The 23,488-nt window shown below is 48.9% G+C and overlaps 1 protein-coding gene across 2 annotated transcripts in view; it reads left to right on the top strand.

Annotated features, from left to right (window-relative positions):
• The window catches only part of LMBRD2 (LMBR1 domain containing 2), a 636,504-nt gene that overhangs the window by 276,834 nt on the left and 336,182 nt on the right, over positions 1–23,488 (top strand). For both annotated transcript variants that reach the window (XM_078674947.1, XM_078674948.1), the window contains exon 8: positions 15,988–16,101. In XM_078674947.1, coding sequence (XP_078531073.1) covers positions 15,988–16,101 — 114 coding nt within the window. The remainder of the gene's footprint in view (positions 1–15,987; positions 16,102–23,488) is intronic.

Genomic DNA, 23,488 nt, shown 5'->3' with positions numbered 1-23,488 from the left:
AGAGCTCATCTCTTGAGGATGAGAGAACTTGATTTGGAGCTTGAAGCCAGGAGGGCTTCAGCCCCACAACAAGAGATTTGTGTAGCTCACAGATTGAGCTTTGCTGAGTTGGAGGTGGAGTACAGCTCAGCTGGTGGCAGCAACATTCAGGTATCTAGTGCTGACAGCATAGTGCGCGCACCTAGAGATATGGCACCTGACTTGGAGGGGGTTAACATACACCAGGAGGTTCAAGGGCATGAGGTAGCTCCAGTAGTGCGCAGCGTCCCTGAAGGGAATAGGGTGGCTGGTGTAGGAGTTCATAGTCCTAGTGGTGGGAGGGATTCCCCCATGGTTGAGGTCCTGGTGGGTGAGTGTAAGGACCGCCCAAAAGAATGTGAGTTGTGTGACCGAGACAGTCCGCTACTGTCTGGCCAGTCTCAGAAGAATGGTGTGGAGTATGTGTGTAAGGCGCTGGATGGTGAGGTGAAGGATAGTTTGGTTAACCCTGCTAGGGGGCTGTGTAATCCAATTGTGGGAGAGCATACTTTAAGTCCCAGTTTTCCAGAGCTATGCCAACACCTGTTTGAGAGTGAGTTCTCTGACCCCAGGGAGCTCACATTGGAGGCAGACCTTGTGGTGGATTCCAGAGGGTCTGGAGAGGCATTGGGGTGTGATCCTGTGGGGAGTGGCTCAGGTATCTTCCAGCCCAGAGTGGTGGAAGTGGCGCAGAGTAGCCCAGCTAGGTCCTGTAGTAGTGAGAGGGGTGTAGGCCCTCACGTCCTGTCCTTAAGGGGAAGGAGTGAGAATGGGTTTTGTCCCGGTAGTGCCCAACCTCAGTCTCAGAGCCTGGATGGTTCTTTAAGGGAACACCAGGTAGGAAGCCTAGGCTGTCCGGATGAGTCACCCGCTGAGGGGGATCCCCCAGTGGCTAGAGAATGTGGAGGCTCTGTAAACAGAGCTCCAGTAGTTCTGGTGTCTGGCAGTACCGCTCCAGTTGTGAGGGTGCAGGAGTCCAGGAGGAGGGGCGAGAGGGGGAAAGAGTCCCCAGTGGAAGAACCAGTGGGTCAGGGGCCAGCCAGCAGGGCTGCGTCCCCAGTGAATGACCATGGGGACACCACTTCTGTCCTGAGGGATCTCCCCACACTGTCAGAGGGACAGGGGTTGGGAGATCTATGCCAGGCAGACTGTCGCACGACACATGAGTTAGTGCCACCCTCAGTTGGGGCATGCGTGCTCCCCGGGAAGTCCTGGTGCGCCAGGCAAGGGTTCAACTGCAGGGTTGGGTCCCTGAGTTGGAGAGTCAGGTTCAGGTGTTGTCTGACCTGGAGGGTGGGACCACTGTAATCAGTGTCCTGGCCCATGTCACTTCTAGGGGTACCACTCCAGATGGGAGTGGGCAGTACTCTGGAAGGGGGTGCAGAGGGAGGGAGTCCTTGCCTCTGACCCCGGTGCAGTTTGAGGGTTTAGACCCTAGGATAGAGGGCCAGGTGCAGGGTGTCCCCCCTGACCTGGTGCCCCAGTTGCAGGATAGCACCCCTGAACTGGTGGGCGAATTGTGCAGGTCACCTGCCACAGGTGCCCTGACCATTCTGGAAGGGGATACCACTCCAGGTGGGAGGGTACAGAGCCCCAAGGAGGAGGACCGGGTGTGGGAGAGGCCACCCCAGTCTTTGGTCCAGCCGCCAGGTACAGGCCTGGGGCTGGTGGGTCAGTGCCAGGATGACATACCTGACCTGACAGGAGGGAGAGTGGACAAAGGGTGCCAAGCACCTGGTGCTACTGCCCCCCGCTCTCTGAGGCCACAGAGGTTTGGGAGCCCTGAGAGGCAAGAGGCCTGGGTCTCCGCCCTGACTACTGTCAGTGGCCACTGGGAATTGATGTCGGTCCGTTGGGACACACCTGTGAGCAAGTTAAGGTTAGAGGCTGCACAGGTGGTGTCCACAGAGGAAGAAAAGGGTGCCCCATGGATTAGCTGGGTGGACCCTGAGAGTATGGACAGAGGATTTGAAATAGGTTCAGATTGGTGTAGAACTGGAATGTGCCCCTGCTGTTGTGGGCCAGGTCCATGTTCTATCGCCCAAAGCAGGGAAGCCCATCACAGTGGTGATTGGTCTACCCTGCGTTTTGGCTGGAAGGGGGTTGTGTTTGACCTGGCAGGGTCATCCCTAAACTTTTTGCCTTCCTCCAATACTCTCTCTGACCTGTTTTTGTTGGTTTAATGACTCTGGGCACTTTACCACTGCTGACCAGTGCTAAAGTGCATATGCTCTCCCTGTATAAAGTGTAACTGTGATTGATGTCCATGATTGGTTCATTGGATTTACTGTCAGTCCCCAGTAAAGTGCACCAGGAGTGCCAGGGCTTGTAACTGCCAATACTGCTAGGGGGCCTGCAGCGCTGGTTGCGCCACCCACAGAAGCAGCCTTAAAATGTGTCTGGGGTCTGCCATTGCAGAACCTGCGTGCAGTCTGGTACTGTCATGCTGGCTGGGCAAGTGCACACACTTGCCAGCCCCTAAACCTTCCCTTAACTTCATATTAGTCACCCCTATGGTAGGCCCAAGGGCAGGGTGCATTGTAAGTGTAAGGTAGGACATGCTCTGGTGAGTGTGCCATGTCCTAATAGTGAATTACTGCCAAATTTGTTTTTCACTATTGTAAGGCTACCTGTTCCCTTTAGGCCAGATGGGCTGCTGGATTTATTACACTCTATAATCCCAGCAGGCTCAGGGAACATGGTAGAAAATAATGTTTAGTATGCCTGAACTCAGAATAATAAAATACTTCTTTTAGTAAAGTTTATTTGCCCCAGTATTGGAACTTTCATAGATTCCCATGCTTTGTATCATTCCCCGTCGTCGGACTGGGAGTCTCGGTAATAAAAAATATCATAGTAGTAGGTACAAAAGAGAAAGAAAAGGCCTAGGCCTCATTCCCTTTTGTAACATATCAGCCTCTTTTTGTAAAAGAGACCAAACTCTAGGCGTCAGCCAATCAGAAGAGCCTCACCCTTAGAACCTTCCTGAAGGAACCTCAGAGCCTCAGATTTTCTACCGCACGTTGTGCTAGGGAGTCTCCATTGAGCTCTGCTCTATTTCTACTCTTTTAAACCCATTTCTACAGATATTTCTTCAGGATTTCCTTCAGTTTTCTTCAGGACACTCTTCTTCTTCAAAATGTCTGAGGTTGAGAAGAAAAGGGCCCTTTTCGAGCCCTGTTCCACCTTTGGGAAGAAAAGGCTGTTTGTGGAAGACAAACACAAGGATTGCATCTACTGCCTGTATCTAGATCACAGGGCAGAGGAATGTAAGATTTGTCGCACTCTCTCCACCAAGACCTTGAGAGATCGTGCTGGAAGGCTTCTTACATGGTTGCAGAGGCAGAAGGAAAGGAAACATGGAGTTTCCAGTGATGAGGAGGAATCGGCGTCTTGTGCTTCCTCTAAAAGGTCAGTGAAAAGGGGTAGAGGTTCCCCATCTTCCTCTATTGGGCGCCCCTCTAAGGCTTCAAAGAAAACCCCCAAGGAGTCTGATGGCCGGGGTTCAGGAGGTTCCCCCCACCGCAGTGGGTCGGGCAAGGCAGAACTGGTTTCGCCTCCTAAGGGTGAGAAGACAGACCCAGCCTTCAAGAGACCCTCTTCACACTCTTCAGAGAGGAGTTCCAAGTCCTCTACGACGAAGACTTCGTCGACGGTGGCTCCGTCGACGACGAAAATGAAGCCCAAGATCCAATTGGTCCCGTCGACGGGCTCGTCGACGGGAACGTCGACGACGAAGGCTTCGTCGTGGTGTAAGAAGACCTCGACGACGGCGGCGTCGACGGGAAGTATGCCGACGGCATCGTCGACGACGGCGAAGACATCGTCGACGAAGAAACCATCGTCGTCGACGACGGTGTCGACGACGGCAGTACCGACGACGACGTCGTCGACGGTGTCGACGACGGTCATGTCGTCGACGAGTGCTTCGACGACGACAACAATTTCTACATCGACGGCGGGCTCGTCGTCGGTGGCGTCGACGACGACATCTACTATTCCTATCTCGTCGACGAGGATTTCACCAGCGTCGGCGGCCCAACCAACGATACTGGCTGCGGAGAGAAGGGTGACAATATCTCTCACAAGGATCACGCCTGAAATGACGTCCCCAAGGAGGGTGACCTCATTACCCCCAACGACGTTGCTAGACCAGGACTACTCTGAGGGAGACGGTCAGGATAGCTTTGAGTATGCAAATAGCCCATCTCAGCTTCTCATTAAAAGCCAAGAGACGGACTCAGAGGAGGCATATGAACAAGGTGGAGGTGCCTACCCACGAACAGACCACTTAATGGACTGTGAATCACAAGGCATGGTTTCAGTACCGACGTCCTTCCTGCATGACCTGCACAAGATGTTGCAAGACTACAAGTCCAAGGCCGAGCGACCAGCGCCGAGGAGGTCTACTCCGTCAACACCAGTGAAGGACCACTCTTCAAGTGTCCCTCCTGTACACCCAGTGCAGACTCCTCCTCAACCACAGCGGCCAGTGCCCCAGACTGCGTCTGGATCAGCGGATGATCCGGATGAGGATCATGATAATGATACGGATGCGTCATCCGGTGATAATCAGGACTCGGATCAGGAAGGGGATGAATACAATGACTACATCATCCCGGATCCAGCTTCGCCCCACCAGGACCTAGGTGACTCTCCTCCTGTTGACATTGGCGGTTTTCACCAACTAATGGAACGTTCAGCCGGCCGATTTAAGTTGGTATTGCCTGCACAAACCACAGACTGTTTCTTGTACGATTTTAAGGACACTCACCGCAAGACTACGAGGTCCATTCCGATTGTGGACCATCTATGGGAGGAGGGTTTGAAGACCATGAAAAACCCAGCGACGGTGGTCCCTGTGCTACCGCGCCTTGATAAAAAGTATGAAGCGCCGGAGGATGCACCGGCTGCCCTGACAGGTCATCCCAAACCGGACTCTGTAATCTCACAAGCGGCGCAAAGGAAGTCACGGAACCCTTCTGCTCCCTTGACAGCCCCTCCTGACAAGGATGGACGACGGATGGATAACACGGGCAAGAGATTTTCATCCATTGCTAGCCTTCTGGTTCGCGCCGCCAATGCTTTGGTAATATTGGGACGATATGATCGCCAGTTATGGTGCGATATAGCTCCCTACTTGGATCAGCTTACACCGGAAAACGGGCTGGAAGCCAAGAAAACCTTGCAAGAAGGTGAAGCGGTCTCCATGGAGATAATAGATTGTGCCATGGACATTGCCACAACGTCCTTTAGGGCTTTGGCAGGAGCAGCAGTATTAAGACGCCAAGGGTGGCTAAAAGCGATTTGGTTTCGGCCAGAAATCCAAAACAAGGTCCTTGATCTACCTTTTGATGGCGAGGCACTCTTCGGCAAATTGATCGACGAAACGCTGCAACGCATCAAGAAGGACACGGAGACAGCTAGATCGCTGGGCACACTCCAGTACCGCAAAACTCCTTTTAGGGGCACAAGAGGCAGAGGTGGCACCTATAGAGGCGCATTCCAACAACAGCGCTATTCTTCAAACAACTCTGGGTACCAGCCGAATCGCCAGTCATACCAACAAAGACAGGGCCAGTCCTCTGGTTATTCACGACCTTACAACAAAGGCAAGCAAACTGCCCGTGGACGAGACTCGTCCAAACGCCAATAGCGGCCTTCTGGCTCTGCTTACTGCTCCCTCCTCCGAGAGATCATCAGTTGGAGGCAGGGTGTCAAAATTCCTTCTGAACTGGTCTCAAATTACATCGGACCGTTGGGTGCTCAACATCATCAGACGGGGACATACTTTGGAGTTTACGGAAGTCCCTCCACCCAGGCCCCCATCAGCCATCCCTTCAAAACATCTGCATCTCCTGCGGCTAGAAGTGCAACAAATGCTCCGCAAAGGAGCGATAGAGCCGGTCCCCTCCAATCAACAGGGCCACGGTTTCTATTCCAAGTTCTTCCTGGTGAGAAAAACGCAGGAGACATGGCGTCCCATCCTGGACCTCAGGGAGCTAAATGCCTATCTCATCTCCTTATCCTTCAGGATGGTATCCCTACAGGATGTTTTGAAAATGATCAACCCGGGGGATTATATGGCCACACTCGATCTGGAGGATGCGTACTTCCATATCCCGATTCACCCAGCGCACAGAAGGTTCCTACGCTTCACAGTAGCCAAGAGCCATTTTCAGTTCAGAGTCTTGCCGTTCGGCCTTCGCTCTGCTCCAAGGATTTTTACGAAGGTGCTGGCACCTGTAGCAGCATTTTTGCGGAAACACCACTTCCAGGTCTTCCCTTACCTGGACGATTGGTTACTAAAGGCCCCGACCAGAGTATTAGCGCAGGACGCGGTGCAGGCTTGCACCACTCTGTTCCAAAATCTGGGTCTCACCTTGAACATGGAGAAATCCACGCTGCTGCCGTCACGGACAGCGCGGTTCCTGGGAGCGATGTTGGATTCGCGGCTCTCAAAGGCATTTCCTACTCGAGAACGGGTACAGAAACTGCAAAGATTAGCAGGAAGCCTTCAAAGAAAAAAGTGTCTTTCTGTACGCAGCTACAAGTCGCTGTTGGGGGTGATGTCATCTTGTATACCCCTGATCCCGCACTGCAGGCTACGGATGCGCCCCCTGCAGGAGCAACTGGACCTCCAGTGGCAGCAAGTGCACGGATCATTCGACGACAAAGTAATGGTCACTCGAGCGATGAACGAGGCAGTGCTGTGGTGGTCGAATCCACAGAACTTATCCCAAGGTCTATCCTTCGCAAGCGTTCCATCACCTCACATACTGACGACGGACGCGTCATTGGAGGGATGGGGAGCAGTGATGCAGGACCTGCAGGTCAGCGGCCATTGGTCTCCAAGCGACCAAAAGCTACACATCAACCTGTTGGAGCTGAGAGCGATCAGGCTAGCCCTTCAAGCCTTTCTTCCGCGTCTCCAGGGTTCACAGGTGCTAGTCAGGACGGACAACACCACGGCTATACATTATGTGAACAAGGAAGGAGGGACAAGGTCACTCCCCTTGTCGCGAGAGGCTCAACAGATTCTGGAATGGACAATTCTTCACGGAATTTCTCTAAAGGCGGAGCACTTACCGGGAGTGCTCAACGAGGGCGCCGACAGGCTGAGCAGGCTCGCCTCAGTCAGTCACGAGTGGGAGCTGAAACAGCAAGTGATAGATCTACTCTTTCAAAAATGGGGCACACCAGAGGTGGACCTTTTTGCAACACCGACCAACAAAAAGTGCCTAGCCTACGCCAGCAGGTTCCATCACCAAGGCTCATTGGGCAATGCCCTATCGATTGCCTGGACGGGGAGGTTTCTCTATGCATTTCCACCGATTCCCCTGCTTCCTCGTCTCCTCAGGAAAATGAGGACGGAACCATGCAAGCTCCTCCTTATAGCCCCGGCATGGCCAAGACAATTCTGGTACACCGCGCTCCATCTGCTATCGCTAGTACCTCCGATAAAGCTGGAAGATGTTCCGGATCTCCTGGCAATGTCCGAAGGACAAGTTTGGCATCCAGACCCAAGATCGTTGCACCTGACTGCATGACTCCTGACCAGCGAGAATACATGAATGTTCCTCTTTCCAATGAGGTCAAACACATCCTCTCTCAGGCAAGGGCTCCGTCCACAAACAAAACATACAGACTAAAGTGGAAAAGATTCTGTATCTGGTGCAATAAAGAAAAGATTGATCCTTTCACGTCAAAACCTCATCAGGTCCTACCTTACCTACTCTCGCTAGCTAAGTCTAATCTGTCCCATTCTACTATCAAGGTTCATTTAGCGGCGATTTCGAGATTCAGAAGATCTGATTCTGGTCCTTCGTTGTGGTCTGCAAGAATTATCAAACAATTCCTCAAAGGCCTGTTCAGGGTCTATCCGCCAGTGCGATCTCCTCCTCCAACATGGCATCTAAACTTAGTTCTGGCTCAACTAATGAAGGGACCTTTTGAGCCGATTCACCGCTCAGACCTAAAATTCTTATCATGGAAGTTAGCGTTACTCTTGGCCCTCACATCAGCGAGGCGAGTGGGGGAGATGCAGGCCCTAACTATCCAAGAACCGTTTTTGCAGTTCAAAAAGAACACTACCATCTTAAGGACGAACCCAAGGTTCATTCCCAAGGTCCCCACTGACTTTCACCTAAATGAGCCGGTCATACTAAAGACATTTTTTCCGAACCCAGTCACTCCAGCAGAAAAGACATTGCACACTCTGGATTTGCAACGCTGTCTAAAGTTCTACATGGACCGAACCAAAGACTTTAGAAAATCTTCACAATTGTTCATTGCTTTCGGCGGTCCAAACAAAGGTCTCCCTCTGTCTAAACAGGGGATCTCGAGATGGATTTCAAGTGCCATTCTGCATTGCCACAAGTTAGCAGGAAAACCTCTAGTGGGCAAGATCCGTGCTCACTCGACGAGATCAGTGGCTTCTTCTACGGCCCTCTTTGCGGGGGTACATATCAAGGACATCTGCAGAGCTGCTACCTGGAGCAGCGTGCACACGTTCACTAAGCATTATTGCTTGGAGTCATTGCAGCAGGATGATGCGGCTGTGGGCCAGGCTGTCCTGAGAAACCTCTTCAAGTGATGGGTGAGCTTTCCTTTCTATCCCACCTTCCATGGGTGACACATTTTGTAATTTTCTGGCTAATGTTATGATATACTGCTTTACAAAATGTGTTTATGATGTTTACTGCTTGCTATTCTGATACAAAGCATGGGAATCTATGAAAGTTCCAATACTGGGGCAAGAAAACAAGTTACTTACCTGTAACTTTGGTTCCCCAGTATTGGTAACTTTCATAGATTCCCATGCGCCCACCCACCTCCCCGGGGAAAGCTCAGCCTTCAGCAACTATGGTGTCTAGCACACTACGGCTACGAAAATCTGAGGCTCTGAGGTTCCTTCAGGAAGGTTCTAAGGGTGAGGCTCTTCTGATTGGCTGACGCCTAGAGTTTGGTCTCTTTTACAAAAAGAGGCTGATATGTTACAAAAGGGAATGAGGCCTAGGCCTTTTCTTTCTCTTTTGTACCTACTACTATGATATTTTTTATTACCGAGACTCCCAGTTCGACGACGGGGAATGATACAAAGCATGGGAATCTATGAAAGTTACCAATACTGGGGAACCAAAGTTACAGGTAAGTAACTTGTTTTCTTTAATATCCTGTGTTTGCAAATGCTACTTTTAGAAAGTTAGCCCTTGCTTGCCTAACCCTTTCAGCCCGCCTCTGCTTGGATGTGTATCTGACTGTCTGGGTTGTGTGAGTGACAGGGCTGGGGAATGACAGGTGGTGAATGGGAGGATTACACCTTAGTGGGAGGTGGGAGTTTCCCTGGACTATGCATCAGGCTGTGCTCTGCCACCACAATGCTGGCTCCGCCCCCCTGGGAGCGACCGATGACTCAGCCTGCACCTGGCCCAGGAAGGGCGAAGCCTGTCAACAAAGTACTCCTGGCTGCCCCTGTCCACACAATGCTGGCTCCGCCCCCCTGGGGAGCGGCTGATGTGCCTGCCCTCACACTGAAAGCAGAAGCCAGAAGTACCCCCAACAAGTGCTCAGAGGCTGAGAGCAGTTATGCAAAGGCCCCCCTGGCCTGTGAGAACAAAAGAAACTGTGTATAAAAGTAGGAGCCCTGCTCTTGTAAATTAGAATCCTGTTTTACCACAAAGGACCTCTACCCGACTAGAAGGAGAAGAAGACGCTGGAAGGACTGGCCTGCTGCTTGCCTTGCTGAGAGAGGAGAGGAAAAGACTTGAGGAGAAAATACTTTGCTGCTTTGTGCTCTAAACATTCTCCAAGGGCTTGATTGAGCTTGCCCCCTGAGCTGAACCCCAGGACCAGTGGGTTCATTGTGCCTTCGCTCGCTTTTATTTGGCCGTGTGCTTCCCTGCTGGAGCTGAGACCTTGTGCCCCTTCGCCCCCTCCTAGGGCCGTGACACCCAGGAGCCTGGCAGCCCGTGTCCTGTGAGAGCCTCGCTCTTCCTTGAGTCGCTCTCTTCTCCGTGGACCTGGCCGCCTGCTCCCCTGTTGCCGCCTGCTACTGGAGCGCGTTGTGTGCTCCCTCCCGCAGGAATTCCTCATCTGAGGGTGATCTACGCCTCGGGCAGCCGCTGTACGTCTACAGCATACCCGGCCGCCTCGATTCGCCCTTTGCCCTGAGGAGAGGCCGTGCCGCCCCCCTGAAGTGCTCCCAGTACGTGTGGTACTGCCAGAGCTGGGCCGCACCTGCCTCCTGAAGCCGCCGCCGCCTAGAAGTCCGGAGGTGCCCCCGCCGCGCACTAGAAGAGTGCGGGCCGACCCTGCTTCCCTGGGACATCAAGAGAAGTGTTCGTCTCAATCTCCATCGGGCTCGGGGCCCGCAACGCCTTCTTTCCCCGTCATCCAGCTGTTGCTCGACTGAGAGCCGAGCAGAGAAGTCTCCGTGTGCCCGGAGCCCCCACGGGTGAGTGAGAGCTGTGCATTCCATCAGCACTCCCCGTCAGGGACTCCGAGCTTCCCCCTGCCTGCCGCGCTGCTCCCAGAGCCCTCCCGCACCGCTGGGCCGGCCCGCAATTGACTCTGTCCTCGAGCCGAGAGGAAGAGCCGGGGCCGGCACAGGCGTGCTCATGCCCGATGCGTGAGCCGCGGTAGGGGCTGAGTCAGTTTCACCGTAGAAGGCAGGAGAGGCGCTGCAAGGGTCCCAAAGCCACAGAACAGAGAGAGACTATCTTTTGAAAGGGGATAACACTGAGAGAACACTGAGAGAATTTAAGACACCCAGAGAATTGAGTGAGAGACTAGCTTTTAAGAAGAGATAAAGTGAAAAGAACTGTTATTGGAACATATAACAAAGAAATCTCCATTTGAACTGCAACTAAGAAGAAAAGTGCCTATTTACAATCTGTGGTGCTACAAAAACGTTATTTGGTCTTGTGATAAGTCTGCTGAGATACATATATATATTTTTACATAAAGAAGCGTATTTTTTATATATTCACAGCCTGGTGTCCATTTGGGGGGGGATTGGTATATTTTACTGTATGTGTGATTACAAATGCTTAACTAATAACGCCTGAAGAATAGCCTTGGCTGCTCACGCCACGCACCACTGTTGGAAATGGGATCTCCGGCTGGCCAGGGCTCCCAAACCTCTGTGGCCTCAGAGAGCGGGGGGCAGTAGCCCCAGGTGCTGGGCACCCTTTATCCACTCTCTCTCCTGTCAGGTCAGGTATGTCATCCTGGCACTGACCCACCAGCCCCAGGCCTGTACCTGGCGGCTGGACCAAAGACTGGGGTGGGCTCTCCCACACCCGGTCCTCCTCCTTGGGGCTCTGTACCCTCCCACCTGGAGTGGTACCCCCTTCCAGAATTGTCAGGGCACCTGTGGCAGGTGATCTGCACAATTCTCCCACCAGTTCAGGGGTGCTATCCTGCAACTGGGGTACCAGGTCAGGGGGGACACCCTGCACCTGGCCCTCTATCCTAGGGTCTAAACCCTCAAACGGCACTGGGGTCAGAGGCAAGGACTCCCTCCCTCTGCACCCCCTTCCAGAGTACTGCCCACTCCCAACTGGAGTGGTACCCCTAGAAGTGACATGGGTCAGGACACTGATTACAGTGGTCCCACCCTCCAGGTCAGACAACACCTGAACATGACTCTCCAACTCAGGGACCCAACCCTGCAGTTGAACACCTGCCTGGTGCACCAGGACTTCCCGGGGAGCACGCATGCCCCCCCTGAGGGTGGCACATAGCTCATGTGCCGTGCGACAGTCTGCCTGGCGCAGATCTCCCAAACCCTGTCCCTCTGACAGTGTGGGAAGATCCCCCAGGACAGAAGTGGTGTCCCCCTGGTCATTCACTGGGGACGCAGCCCTGCTGGCTGGCCCCTGACCCACTGGTTCTTCCACTGGGGACTCTTTCCCCCTCTCGCCCCTCTTTCTGGACCTCTGCACCCTCCCAACTGGAGCGGTACTGCCAGACACCAGAACTACTGGAGCTCTGCTTACAGAGCCTCCACGTTCTCTAGCCACTGGGGGATCCCCCTCCGAGGTTGACTCATCCGGACAGCCTAGACTCCCCACCTGGTGTTCCCTTAAAGAATCATCCAGGCTCTGAGACTGAGGTGGGGCACTAACGGGACAAAACCCATTCTCACTCCTTCCCCTTAAGGACAGGACGTGAGGCCCTACACCCCTCTCACTACTACAGGACCTAGCTGGGCTACTCTGCGCCACTTCCACCACTCTGGGCTGGAAGATACCTGAGCCACTCCCCACAGGATCACACCCCAATGCCTCTCCAGACCCTCTGGAATCCACCACAAGGTCTGCCTCCAATGTGAGCTCCCTGGGGTCAGAGAACTCACTCTCAAACAGGTGTTGGCATAGCTCCGGAAAACTGGGACTTACAATATGCTCTCCCACAATTGGATTACACAGCCCCCTAGCAGGGTTAACCAAACTATCCTTCACCTCCTTATCCAGCGCCTCACACACATACTCCACACCATTCTCCTGAGACTGGCCAGACAGTAGCGGACTGTCTCTGTCACACAACCCACACTCTTCTGGGCGATCCTTACACTCACCCACCAGGACCTCAACCATGGGGGAATCCCTCCCACCACTAGGACCATGAACTCCTACGCCAGCTACCCTATTCCCTTCAGGGACGCTGCGCACTACTGGAGCTACCTCATGCCCTTGAACCTCCTGGTGTAAGTTAACCCCCTCCAAGTCAGGTGCCATATCTCTAGGTGCGCGCGCTATGCTGTCAGCACTAGATACCTGAATGTTGCTGCCACCAGCTGAGCTGGACTCCACCTCTTAACTCAGCAAAGCTCAATCCGCCAGCTACACAAATCTCTGGATGTTGGGCTGAAGCCCTCCTGGCTTCAAGCTCTAAATCAAGTTCTCTCATCCTCAAGTAGTAAGCTCTTTGGCGTTTTTGCGCTTCCATTGCCAATTTTTGCTTCTCCATTTCCAATTGTCCCTTTAATCTCGCCATCTCCATTTCATGTGCCCTGGTTGCTGCCCTGTCTGCCAATTCCTCTGGCGACAGGCATCTGGTTGTTGCCTCTTCCATCCTCACTGACCCAGGCATGACGTTTCAAAAACACACGGAGATCTCCCAGCAAAATTATAAAACAGAAATGGAAATCTGTGGCTGCGTTATAGGTCTGCTCTCGCTATGTGGTGATCAGCAATTCACTGTATGTCAACTACAAATGCAAATTCGCAAATTTTAATTACTTTTAAAAACTTTTAATTATCTAATTCACAGGGACAGCTTGGGGGGATCTGGGGAAAGGTCCCTTATAACATTTCAGATTTCCTGGGAAAGAAAAAAGACTATTTCATTCTCCATTTTAAAGGGATTGCGAGGAGAATAGTCCTATTACCATTTCTGATTTTGTGGGACCATCATCTTAAGGAAGAATTGTACAGGCTAGGAGGGATCCTGAAACGGCAGCCCAGGCATCAGAAAATGGAGATCTAGGGGAATCTCAAGTGATGAGGGGCAGACAGAACCGCAGACCCTAGGAGCGCAATGAGAAACTCCACCTCCCTGACCCACAATCATCGAAGGGCATCCTGAGCCAGTGCAGTCTCTAGATCAGTCATCACCGTGATCATCACAGCGGACCAGTGCCTATATTGATGCACTAGCACACATCGGTCAGGGCCTGCAGTGAGCAGCAGCAAAGGTCAAAGCAAAGTACAACCATGGGCAGGACTTGTTCTATCACAATGAGCAGCCTGCTCCCGGGAAGACAATGGTGGCCATGCCCGATCATCGGTCGGTTCAGGTCAGTGGCAAGGAAGATCCCTAAAAAAGAGCGACCGTGCTGGACCCAGTGTACGGGACGGGGGGCTCACCTAACTCAATGCCTCTCCCTTACCTCGTCACTGGGTGAAAGACCGATGAGGTGTTGCAGCGCAGCCGCCGTGATCTCAATCCATAAGGTTGGGGCAAGAGGAACTTCCTGCTCCGTGCCTCGTCCCAGATGTGGTGGTGTTACAGCTCCGTTGAGCTGGCGTCAATGGCTCTCCGGTCTGGCTAGAACGGGCGGGTTTCTGACCCAGAAAGAGGGCTACACCAGAGGTCGGTCGGAGGGAAAGGACGAGATCGCCACCAGAGTCAGATCACGTCCAAAGTCATCCCGACAATGTATCGTCCCTCGTTGGACCATAAGTCGAGGGGCCAGAGATCGTCACAGCATCTGCAGTACATAAGACATCCGGAGCACGAGACTGCCGGTAACAGCACAAAACAGACAGTAATAACTTGATTGCTGTCTTACACCAATTTGCCAGGGTGGAGACAGGGCTGATACAAAAGGGGATGATGGACGGAGCGTTTGAACAAATCAAACACTCACCCCCAGTCAACTGATCTGGGTTTAATCCATCACCATTCTTTAGTTCACTCAGCCACCCCAGTTCAGACATGGCTATATACAAATCAGTCTGACCCTGTGCCTTGTGGGAACAGTCCAGCCCGAACTGCCAAGCCATGTCTTCCCTGGACCGGAAACAAGCATCCTGGGACCGGTTTCGGATTCATAATCCTCATCAGCCAGGCTATCTTGAATCCAGTGGCCAAGTGAACAAGGGACTCACGTCTGAGCATACCCTGCCACACTTAGGGCGAACAAAGCGATACAAAAGGGGATGATGGAGGGAGCGTTTGAACAAATCAAACACTCACCCCCAGTCAACTGATCTGGGTTTAATCCATCACCATTCTTTAGTTCACTCAGCCACCCCAGTTCAGACATGGCTATATACAAATCAGTCTGACCCTGTGCCTTGTGGGAACAGGGCTGAGCCAGATTTCACAGAGATTTACGCTGATGGTGATCCTTATCCTCAGATTCTGCAAAGAGGCCCTCCTTCTCCATCGGCCATTTTTAACCGAACATTTTCCTTTAATAAGCCTCAACGTAGTACATTTTCTCTGCGAGGTCAGTCAGTGCACAGATGATGTAGCCAAGTTTGTCAGTTTCAGGAGGTTAGACAAAAAAAAATGTTGCCCAAAAGCCACACCATTAACTTTGCACATATAGCTATTACCCTCTGATTGCACTTTGCCACATATGGGTTTAATGTCTTAAATAATGCTGATTTGCACTTATGAGGCCAATAAAGCTGTGGATGGTGATCATATCATGCATGTATGCACATATGATTTAAATACTTTTGAATAACCTAATCCTGAACGATCGCAGGGAATTCGTTAAGTTTCAACAAGCCAAATTGTTTGTTTGCTCACAACCATTTTAACAAAGTTGTTTATGGAATATTTTTAATCTGTATTTACTGTGAATATATTGTGTAGATTTTAATTATTCAAACAATAAACTTGACTTGGATATTCATATGTAATGTATTAGAGGTTTGACACGTAGACTCTGAAAATGGATAGTAAAATACAGTACCAACCCAACCTCTCCATTATATTGAACATGAGCGCCTTCATAAGTTATATGCTTCACAAACTGAAACCACGGGCATGGGGCATACTTTTACAATCTACTTTCGTAGCAGAGTGTAATAATCTACCAAAGAGGAACTGCGGATCTGATTTTCTTTCTTTTTAAAAAATACTAATAAATCTTTACCCAGTCGTTATATGTCTGGGCAATGCACAGCGTGAAAACCTATAGTAGATATCAATGTTACAAAGTACTGTTAAAGGTAAGGAACTTGTTTCTTTACATATCATAATTGGCTATGTTTTCTTTGTTCTTGGATATGTTTTCTGATGAGTTGTGTAAATGTCAAAAAGAAGAAATTTAAGGACCAGCATCAAGGAAAACTGTTTTAGGTAAATAAATAATTTCTTTGAATTTCAAAGGATGTTGATAACTTTGATGCAGGTGCAGTTCGGCCATTTCAACCATTACAAGTCATTTTAGTGTATTTGTTTCCAATGTACCTTAAAATTTTAACAAGCTTTCTCTTGTGTCAGTGCCCTGTTGAATATCAGGAGAAAATGGGTAGAAACATGGATGACTATGAAGATTTTGATGAAAAACAGAACAGTTACCCAAGTGAAAAAACACTAGCAAAACTTCATAAACAGGTGACTTTCCATGGAAAATTGTTGAAACAAATTGGGAAACATCAATTAAAACAGTACAATCTGTCATCCTGCATGCATTCTGTGCTTTCTTTTCTATCAGCGGTGGCATAATGCATTGGTACAAAATATACTAGCGAGCTATTTTTAATAATGTAGTTTGAAATGTCTGTGATCGTGTTTATTAATATGTCACACGTTATTCTAAAGTGTGTACTACTCCTTAATACGATTAAAAAAGATCTAGACATGAACATTGTTTTCGAAACAATACTACTCTGTTATATCTGGATATAAACCTTTAACTTTGCCATTTTTTCTTGAAGTGATGTAACAACTGTGTTTTCCAAACTCCAGAAATATATACTCCAGCCATGCACCCATAACTTCCCCTGTGCATTCCTCATAACATAACACATACAAAAACAAAAAAAGGGATGGGTGGAATGCTTGCATTACTCTCAGCTACAGCAGCTATAGCTGCTCATGCTGCATCAATCAATCAATCAATCAATCAATCCGGGTGCTTATAAAGCGTGAATAATCACCTGTTAGGGTCTCATGGCGCGGGGCGGGGGCTTCTGCAGTTCAATCGAAGAGCCGGAGTCAATCATATTGCATTCCAGTCCATTGTTTTTTGCGCAATCTTTGACGCTAGACAGCCATCTGCAAATAAGTATGTGCTACTTTAGACACAGTCTAGGCTTAGCTGACCGGACTGGAAACGCAGTCTGAGTAATTACCAGTGGCTGATATTAATTCATACATTCCACCTTCCACCTTTTTGTAAATACGGTACCACATCTGAATGTGAAGGAAAGAACTGTTGTAATGTGTACATTTTCCCTCTGATTCCTCATGATTAGCTCGACTTTAGACTAAATCCAGGTGATGCTGTGCAGCTCCTGCTGCAGATGTACTCGATAGCATGCCAGAGGTGATGAGGCAGGCACATAAAGTTGTCAATGGCAATATCAACATTGGTTTATTTTTTTAAATGCTTTACAGATGTGGGATCCAAAGCTGTGGACTTTTAATTATTTTCTAGGTATTAGACCTACCTCTCCTATGAATTATTTCAGGTTTAATGTAAGCATATGTCTGTAAAAAACCCTTTTACCAAGAGAGTGCATACAAATTGTGCTAGCTCGTCCACCTCATGGATATTCACTAGAGAGAAGCAAATCCAATGGGGCTAAACCCATTTTGTCCTTTAGCACCAGTTCTCCAGTAATGTAGTGGACTTTGCACTATACCACTCCTAGTACATGATAGTGATAATTGTTCCTCCTTCCCTTGAACAAATTAAAGCCTTCCCGCAAAGCTGGTTGACTGTTTTTTAGTTTCCAAAATACGTTCACTCTAGCGTGCCTCAGAACCTGCTGCCTTACTTATGGACTGAATGATGCTGGTCCATCACGTGATGAAGCTGATGGTTTTGGCTGTGAAACTTTCTTGCCATTGCCTTCTCAATTTGTAACCTTAAATGTTAGCCTTAAACAGCCAACAGTGATATCTCTGAATCATAGCAAACAAGTCTCTTCGATTTTGTAGCCTTTAGCATTAGGCTTATCCTGTCAGAAGAAGGTTTAGTTTCAGTGGTGATGTTCTTGACCTGACCTTCTTTTTTTCCCACAACTACATTAATAGTTTTTATTGGCTAAACTTTGGAGAGGAGGCTAAACTTACTCACTGGATGTGCCTATTCTGCAGATTCTACTCGTTGTCACTCTGGCCTTTTATTTTAATGTATTTGAGAGATGTACTTTGCACTTAATATTTTTCGATATTTCTGCACAAGTGTTTACATATTCCTTCTCTTTCTTAGGTTTCCGCTACCTACAGTGGAACTATTGTGATCATCTATACCTGTTGCTGTAACAGTCTCCCACCTCTGTTTTTTTAACCTAGATACATTGTTTCTGTGCTTTTTCCTTTTACACTGTACTGATTTACTGATATGAGCACTGGTAAAAGATTATATGGGATAATTGAGTCCTTTTCATGTGATGGTAGTAGATAGCTTAGTAATTCAAATGCTAACACCTAAATTTAATCAGCAGGTCACAAATTTGACTCCAATGAAGGATGATTTAAGTTTTCATCCTTCCGTGTTTGATAAATTGAATAGTATTGAGGTGGGTAATATTAATTCCCATAAAAAAAAAAAACTGAAAAACAAGTTGTAGCAAGTGCCATCTAGAAAATCTGACAAATTCTAAATAATTTTGTTAGTGACATTTGTATGTTATTAATTGACAGATTAATAGTAGCTAACTTAAGCAATTAATCACATATCATGTTCCTCTTTGTTTTTTGCTTTATTGAGCAACGTACACATTACAAAATAAATAGCCATGTACAGGATATTCAGATAAAGTATATCATAGTGCAAATTACTTTTCATATAAAAGATATATTAGGAAGGAGAATAAAAAACAAAAAGTTGTATTTAGAAATCTCTCTGAAAGTACCCAAAAAGTAAAGTGCAGCAAATGAAGTGCAACATAACACCTTCTCTTGAGGGTTTACTCGTAAGCATTAAATCTTGCTTCACTATTGAACAGGCAAAAAAGTACACTCCCATATCACCAAATCTGTTTATGCATCTTGCAAAATACATTTTAAATAATCTGCTCAGTGTTCTATAAAGCTGATATCTACCGAAATATTTCATCCCCCCCTAAATTTGCTCTTACCACTGATTTATGGATATTGCAATGTAAGGTCTGCCATTACTCAGTTGAGAGATCAAAACTCAACTTTTCCTTCTGCTGCCAGGATTTCCTTAAAATCGGAAATTCTTCCTTACAAAGTAATTTATGTAGTTTTAAAAATAAAACCATTGATCCGGGATGAGCACACAACTTTTCTATTATGTAATCAGTTTATCCTGCTATATATTGCTTTTGAAAGGAGTCTCAAGCTGGAAATCTGTACACAAGCGTTGCCATAGCCAATGGTTCTGGTGTGTAAATGAAAATGCAAACCAGACCTGTCAGCTTTGCTGGTTCTTCATATTAAATACCCTGTGAAGCTTAGCTGATCAGTGGTACAAGAGATCCTTCCAATCCGACATACCTCCTTGCTGTAGCAGGCTGGAGTACCTTTGGTTGCTACTAGTGATCACTGGATTCAGAAACATACTTTCGCTAGCAGACGTGTGTGCCTCGGGTCGTTACTAGAGGATCTCTGGAGGAAGGCTTCTGTTCCTCCTGTAAAGAGGCTGCAGTACCGTATGAGGTTACCCAAGGTCCAGAAGGTGTCCACCACATTCCCTTCAGCAGCAGCATACTTATGAATAGACCAGATGCCGTTGAATGATGTTGTTGAAAGTGGAAGAAGCACAATGGCAGAAAGTTGACTGTTATTTTGTTTTCTGCAGTTCAGATCACGGAGGGGCATGGGTTCAACATAGATTTGCCTATTCGCTTTTGCAAATCTTTTGATTTTTGCTAGTTTTCTTTGTTCTAAAGCAGGGTTCTCCAGCAGGGTTCTCCAGCAGGTAGCCTAAGAGATATCAGTCGCTCACCTGCTGATAGTGAGTAGTTCTTGGACATATATCCCACCCTACTACATGGTTCAGAGGATCCAGGACTTGCTGTGTTACAGCCTGCATAGGGCAGTGGCAGCACCATAGAGACGCGGACCCTTGAAGAGTTAACTAGCCACACCAGTGGCAAACACTAATTTCCAAATGCACACAAGGTTACTGACACCACAAAGCTTCCAACATGAGCAGTCACCATGCAGCTTGAAAGCCACCTACATATGTCCATACTGTGTGTGTGAACACAGGGTGAGAAAGAAGAGCAGAGTAGCTCCAGTGCAAGACTGTAGGAGTCTGGGTGTAAGTGTGCTAGCTTAATGAAAATATCAATTTAATGACCTGATCTGATGTGGTAAATTATTACAGTTAGTTCTCAGATTGTGCTGCTGTAGATATACATGCTTAGCATCCTTCTGCCATCCCCTCTTGGACGTTTGCAAGTTCCAAAATGGCAAATTTCTTCCACTAGAGCTGGTAAAGATGGCATTGGTTCAGTGAGTGCTTTAATAACATGGTCAGCATAAAGGCTGATGGTGTGCATGGACCCTCTGAAGGGGATGCCCAATATAGTTGGAGTTGCCCTCACCTGTTGAGCCAGGGGCTGCATGTAAAGGACAAATAGGAGCGGAGAGAGTGGGCACCCCTGCCATGTGCCCCTCTAGATAGGGAAGGTTCTAGACAACACTCAGTTGACCCCCACAGTGGCCCGCGGGGAGCTACAGACACTCTGAACCAATCAGCAAAACTTATCCTCAACGGCGAAATGTTTCAGATAAAACAAGCCAATGTACTCTGTCATACACTTGTTATGCATCAATAGAAAATGCAACACCTTCTTATCGGGCTGGTGGATCTTGTCGATGAGATGGAGGATAAGTTTAGTATTTTCTCTGCAATGCCTACCGGGATGGACCTAGTCTGGTCGTGTCAACCAGGCCGGGCATTAAGTGGGTAAGGCGGTGCACCTGGACACTCGTAAATAGATTAGTGTCAACGTTAACGAGTGATATAGGGGTAAAGAAGCTGCACAGTGTTTTGTCTTTGCCAGGCTTGGAAGTAATTGTAATGAAGGCTTCAAGCATATATTCAGCAATTGTCCTCATGTCAACGAAGGTGTTGAAAAGTTTAGTGAGACGCGGGGCTAGCGTGTGGCAGAATGTTTTTAGAACTAGGGAGTGAAGCTGTCAGGGCCTAGGGATTTAAGTGGCTTCAGTCTGGCGATGGCAGAGATCACTTCCTTAATTCAAATGGGTTTCTCCAAGCTCGTTGCTTGTATTGAGGTAAGTGTGGTTACCTGGGCGGCCTCTAAGTAGGTATGAATACTGGCAGGACCATGTCTGTGAGCTGTGTAGTGTTTTATAAGATTTGTGAAAAACATCTGCTATTTGCGTATCTCCCCACATCTCCTCCTCCAGGGCCTCTTGTTTGACGGGCTTTGTTTGCATTTTAAACTAATGGCAATGAGCCAGCATCTGGCTGCATCTGTAACTTCCGACATAGAATGTGTTTGAGATGTATCATTGCGACTCCGCCCAGTCTAAGTCAAGTCTTTTGAGGCGAGTTAGCGCTTTCTAAATCCCACCAGACCCTAGGAGCACTTGTACTCTTTTGCATGGCTTCTAACTCCGGCACGGTTTTTCCCAATTGCCCTAATTTCTCCCGCCACCGATGGTTATCTGCCACGGAAATGGCTATCCGCTCCCCTCTGATTACTGCCTTTAACGCCTCCGAGAGGATAGCCATTGAGATCTCCCCAATGTTGTTCTGTAGGAAGTCAGAAAAAGATTATAGTATTAGACTCATTCTGGATGAGACTATCATACAGTCGCCAGCAAGAGGGCTGCTTGCCAATCCCATCCACCTGGAGGACTATTCTGAGGGAGGCGTGGTCTGATAATGATATGGGAGCAATGCTCATGTCTTTGATAGCTTGTAGTGTAGAGGTGGCTAGGTAGTAATCAATATAGATGTATGTTTTTTCAGCTGGTAGTAGAATGTATACTCTTTAACAGTAAGATGGGATTGTCTACATACTCCACCCAGGCACATTCAAGTAACCACCTTAACCCTCCAGCTGTTTGTCCAAAACGCTGGCCCGACCTGTCCAGATCATTGTGCATGACCATGTTTAGGTCTCCTCCCACTAAGATGGGTGCATCTCGGGATTGCAGTATTTGTGTCTGGGCCCCTTCAATGAATTGCTCCTGCTGGCCAATAGGCAGGCAACGTCACAGGTAGATGACCAATCTGCATCTGATATGCAAGCATCTGACCAGGAATCTCTGCCAATTTTCCAACCACCTAGCCCCGAAAGGCGTTTGAGAGCAGTATCGCCACACCACCATCCTTTCTGTGCCCTGAGGACCAGAACTGTTGAGGGAACCAGCGGGACCTCATCCTGTGTTCATCCCTGGTTAGCAGTAGGACGGTTAATATCTGGATTGTGGCGTAAACATTATCGGCGCCATCTTGTCCTTTTCAGATCCATACGTGCGCGTAAGCAGCAGCCATTTTGATTGCCTTGGCCTCTCTGCCCACTGCCAATAGCCTGCGCGTCTCTCCCCCTCACTCCGCGGCCTCGCAAGCATTCCCCCGCGCCCCGACAGCCCCCGGTCTCTCCTGCTTGGGCCATAAACACACCTCTAACGCGACCCTGTCTCCGGGCCACATCCCGTGCTGAACCCCCTCGCTCTTTCATCTCATTCAAAGAACAGGCCCTTTTGATAACCTCTTCCTCCCTGCCCGATTGTCTGACCTGATCCCAGGCCATCACCTAGCCCAACAGATGCAGTTTATTGCCCCCTACAGTAGGACCTCGCCTCACATCAAAGGAGCGGGGATTAATCAATGCCTTCACACCCCTAGATCCGACCGATCGCCCACATTCTTGTTCCCAGCGGAATGTCCAGCTGCGCGATAGCCATCATGCTGAGATTTGGGTGGGGACCTCTACTGTAGATATGTGTGAGAACGGGCCTGAACCGGGGATTCCAAAGATACCTCTTTAAACTTCAAAGCAATACCACGGATGTCATAAATGTAATAAAGTCATAAACTTGTGTATAAGAGGCCAGGCCTCAGAGATGCGGTTAGAGCACCTCGAGAAGATACCCTGTTGTCTGATTTGACGTGTTCTGCTCTGTCGGAATAAACTCCTGTTTCCTGCCTTCCTGTCTCCAGCGCCTGCCTCTTTGTTTGATAATATTGAATGGTATGAGAGGCGGCTAACGCCGGGCAAACATTGAAGGTTCTTGGTCGACATTGGCCCTACCTTTCAACAATTGGCGTCCCAAACGTGGGGCCCATCAGCGACGCGTGGATCCAGTGGGAGAGGTCCCAACGACAGAGTGAACGACTGCAACGATCGGGAAGAGCTCCTGCCCGATAGACCCTCGTCTGGCAGCCGATCATCCGAACTTCACCGGTTTCGAGCAGACCTCTCTCGAGTGATCTACGGTCCTGACTGGGAACCATCAGGAGTGCCACAGCAATTACGGAGAATAGAGGACGATCAGGCGCTGGAAGCGGAAGACGAGAAACCGTCCATGCGGTCCGGGTAAGGTCGTGTAACACGACGAATTGCGAAATTGATTGTTTGATTGTTTGAAAATACTAGTATTACTCATTTGATTGTTTCTGAGAGATTCTCTATTTGCAAACAAGCACAGAGTCGCAATACTCTGTTTAGTCTTTGCAGATAGTGAAGGGTAGGTAACGCAGGCTTTTGCCCCCGTTGTAATCCGTCGTGCCTACTTCCCTCTCCATTTGATTGATTGTTATCCAAGCATTTACTGTTTTGGAATTGGTTCTCTTTGGATCATTCTCTATTTACAAATAAGC

The sequence above is a fragment of the Lissotriton helveticus genome, chromosome 2_1, assembly GCF_964261635.1.
Source record: "Lissotriton helveticus chromosome 2_1, aLisHel1.1, whole genome shotgun sequence".
Lineage (NCBI taxonomy): Eukaryota > Metazoa > Chordata > Amphibia > Caudata > Salamandridae > Lissotriton > Lissotriton helveticus.
The sequence above is the reverse complement of the archived record's forward strand: the minus strand, read 5'-3'. Positions and strand labels throughout refer to the sequence as shown.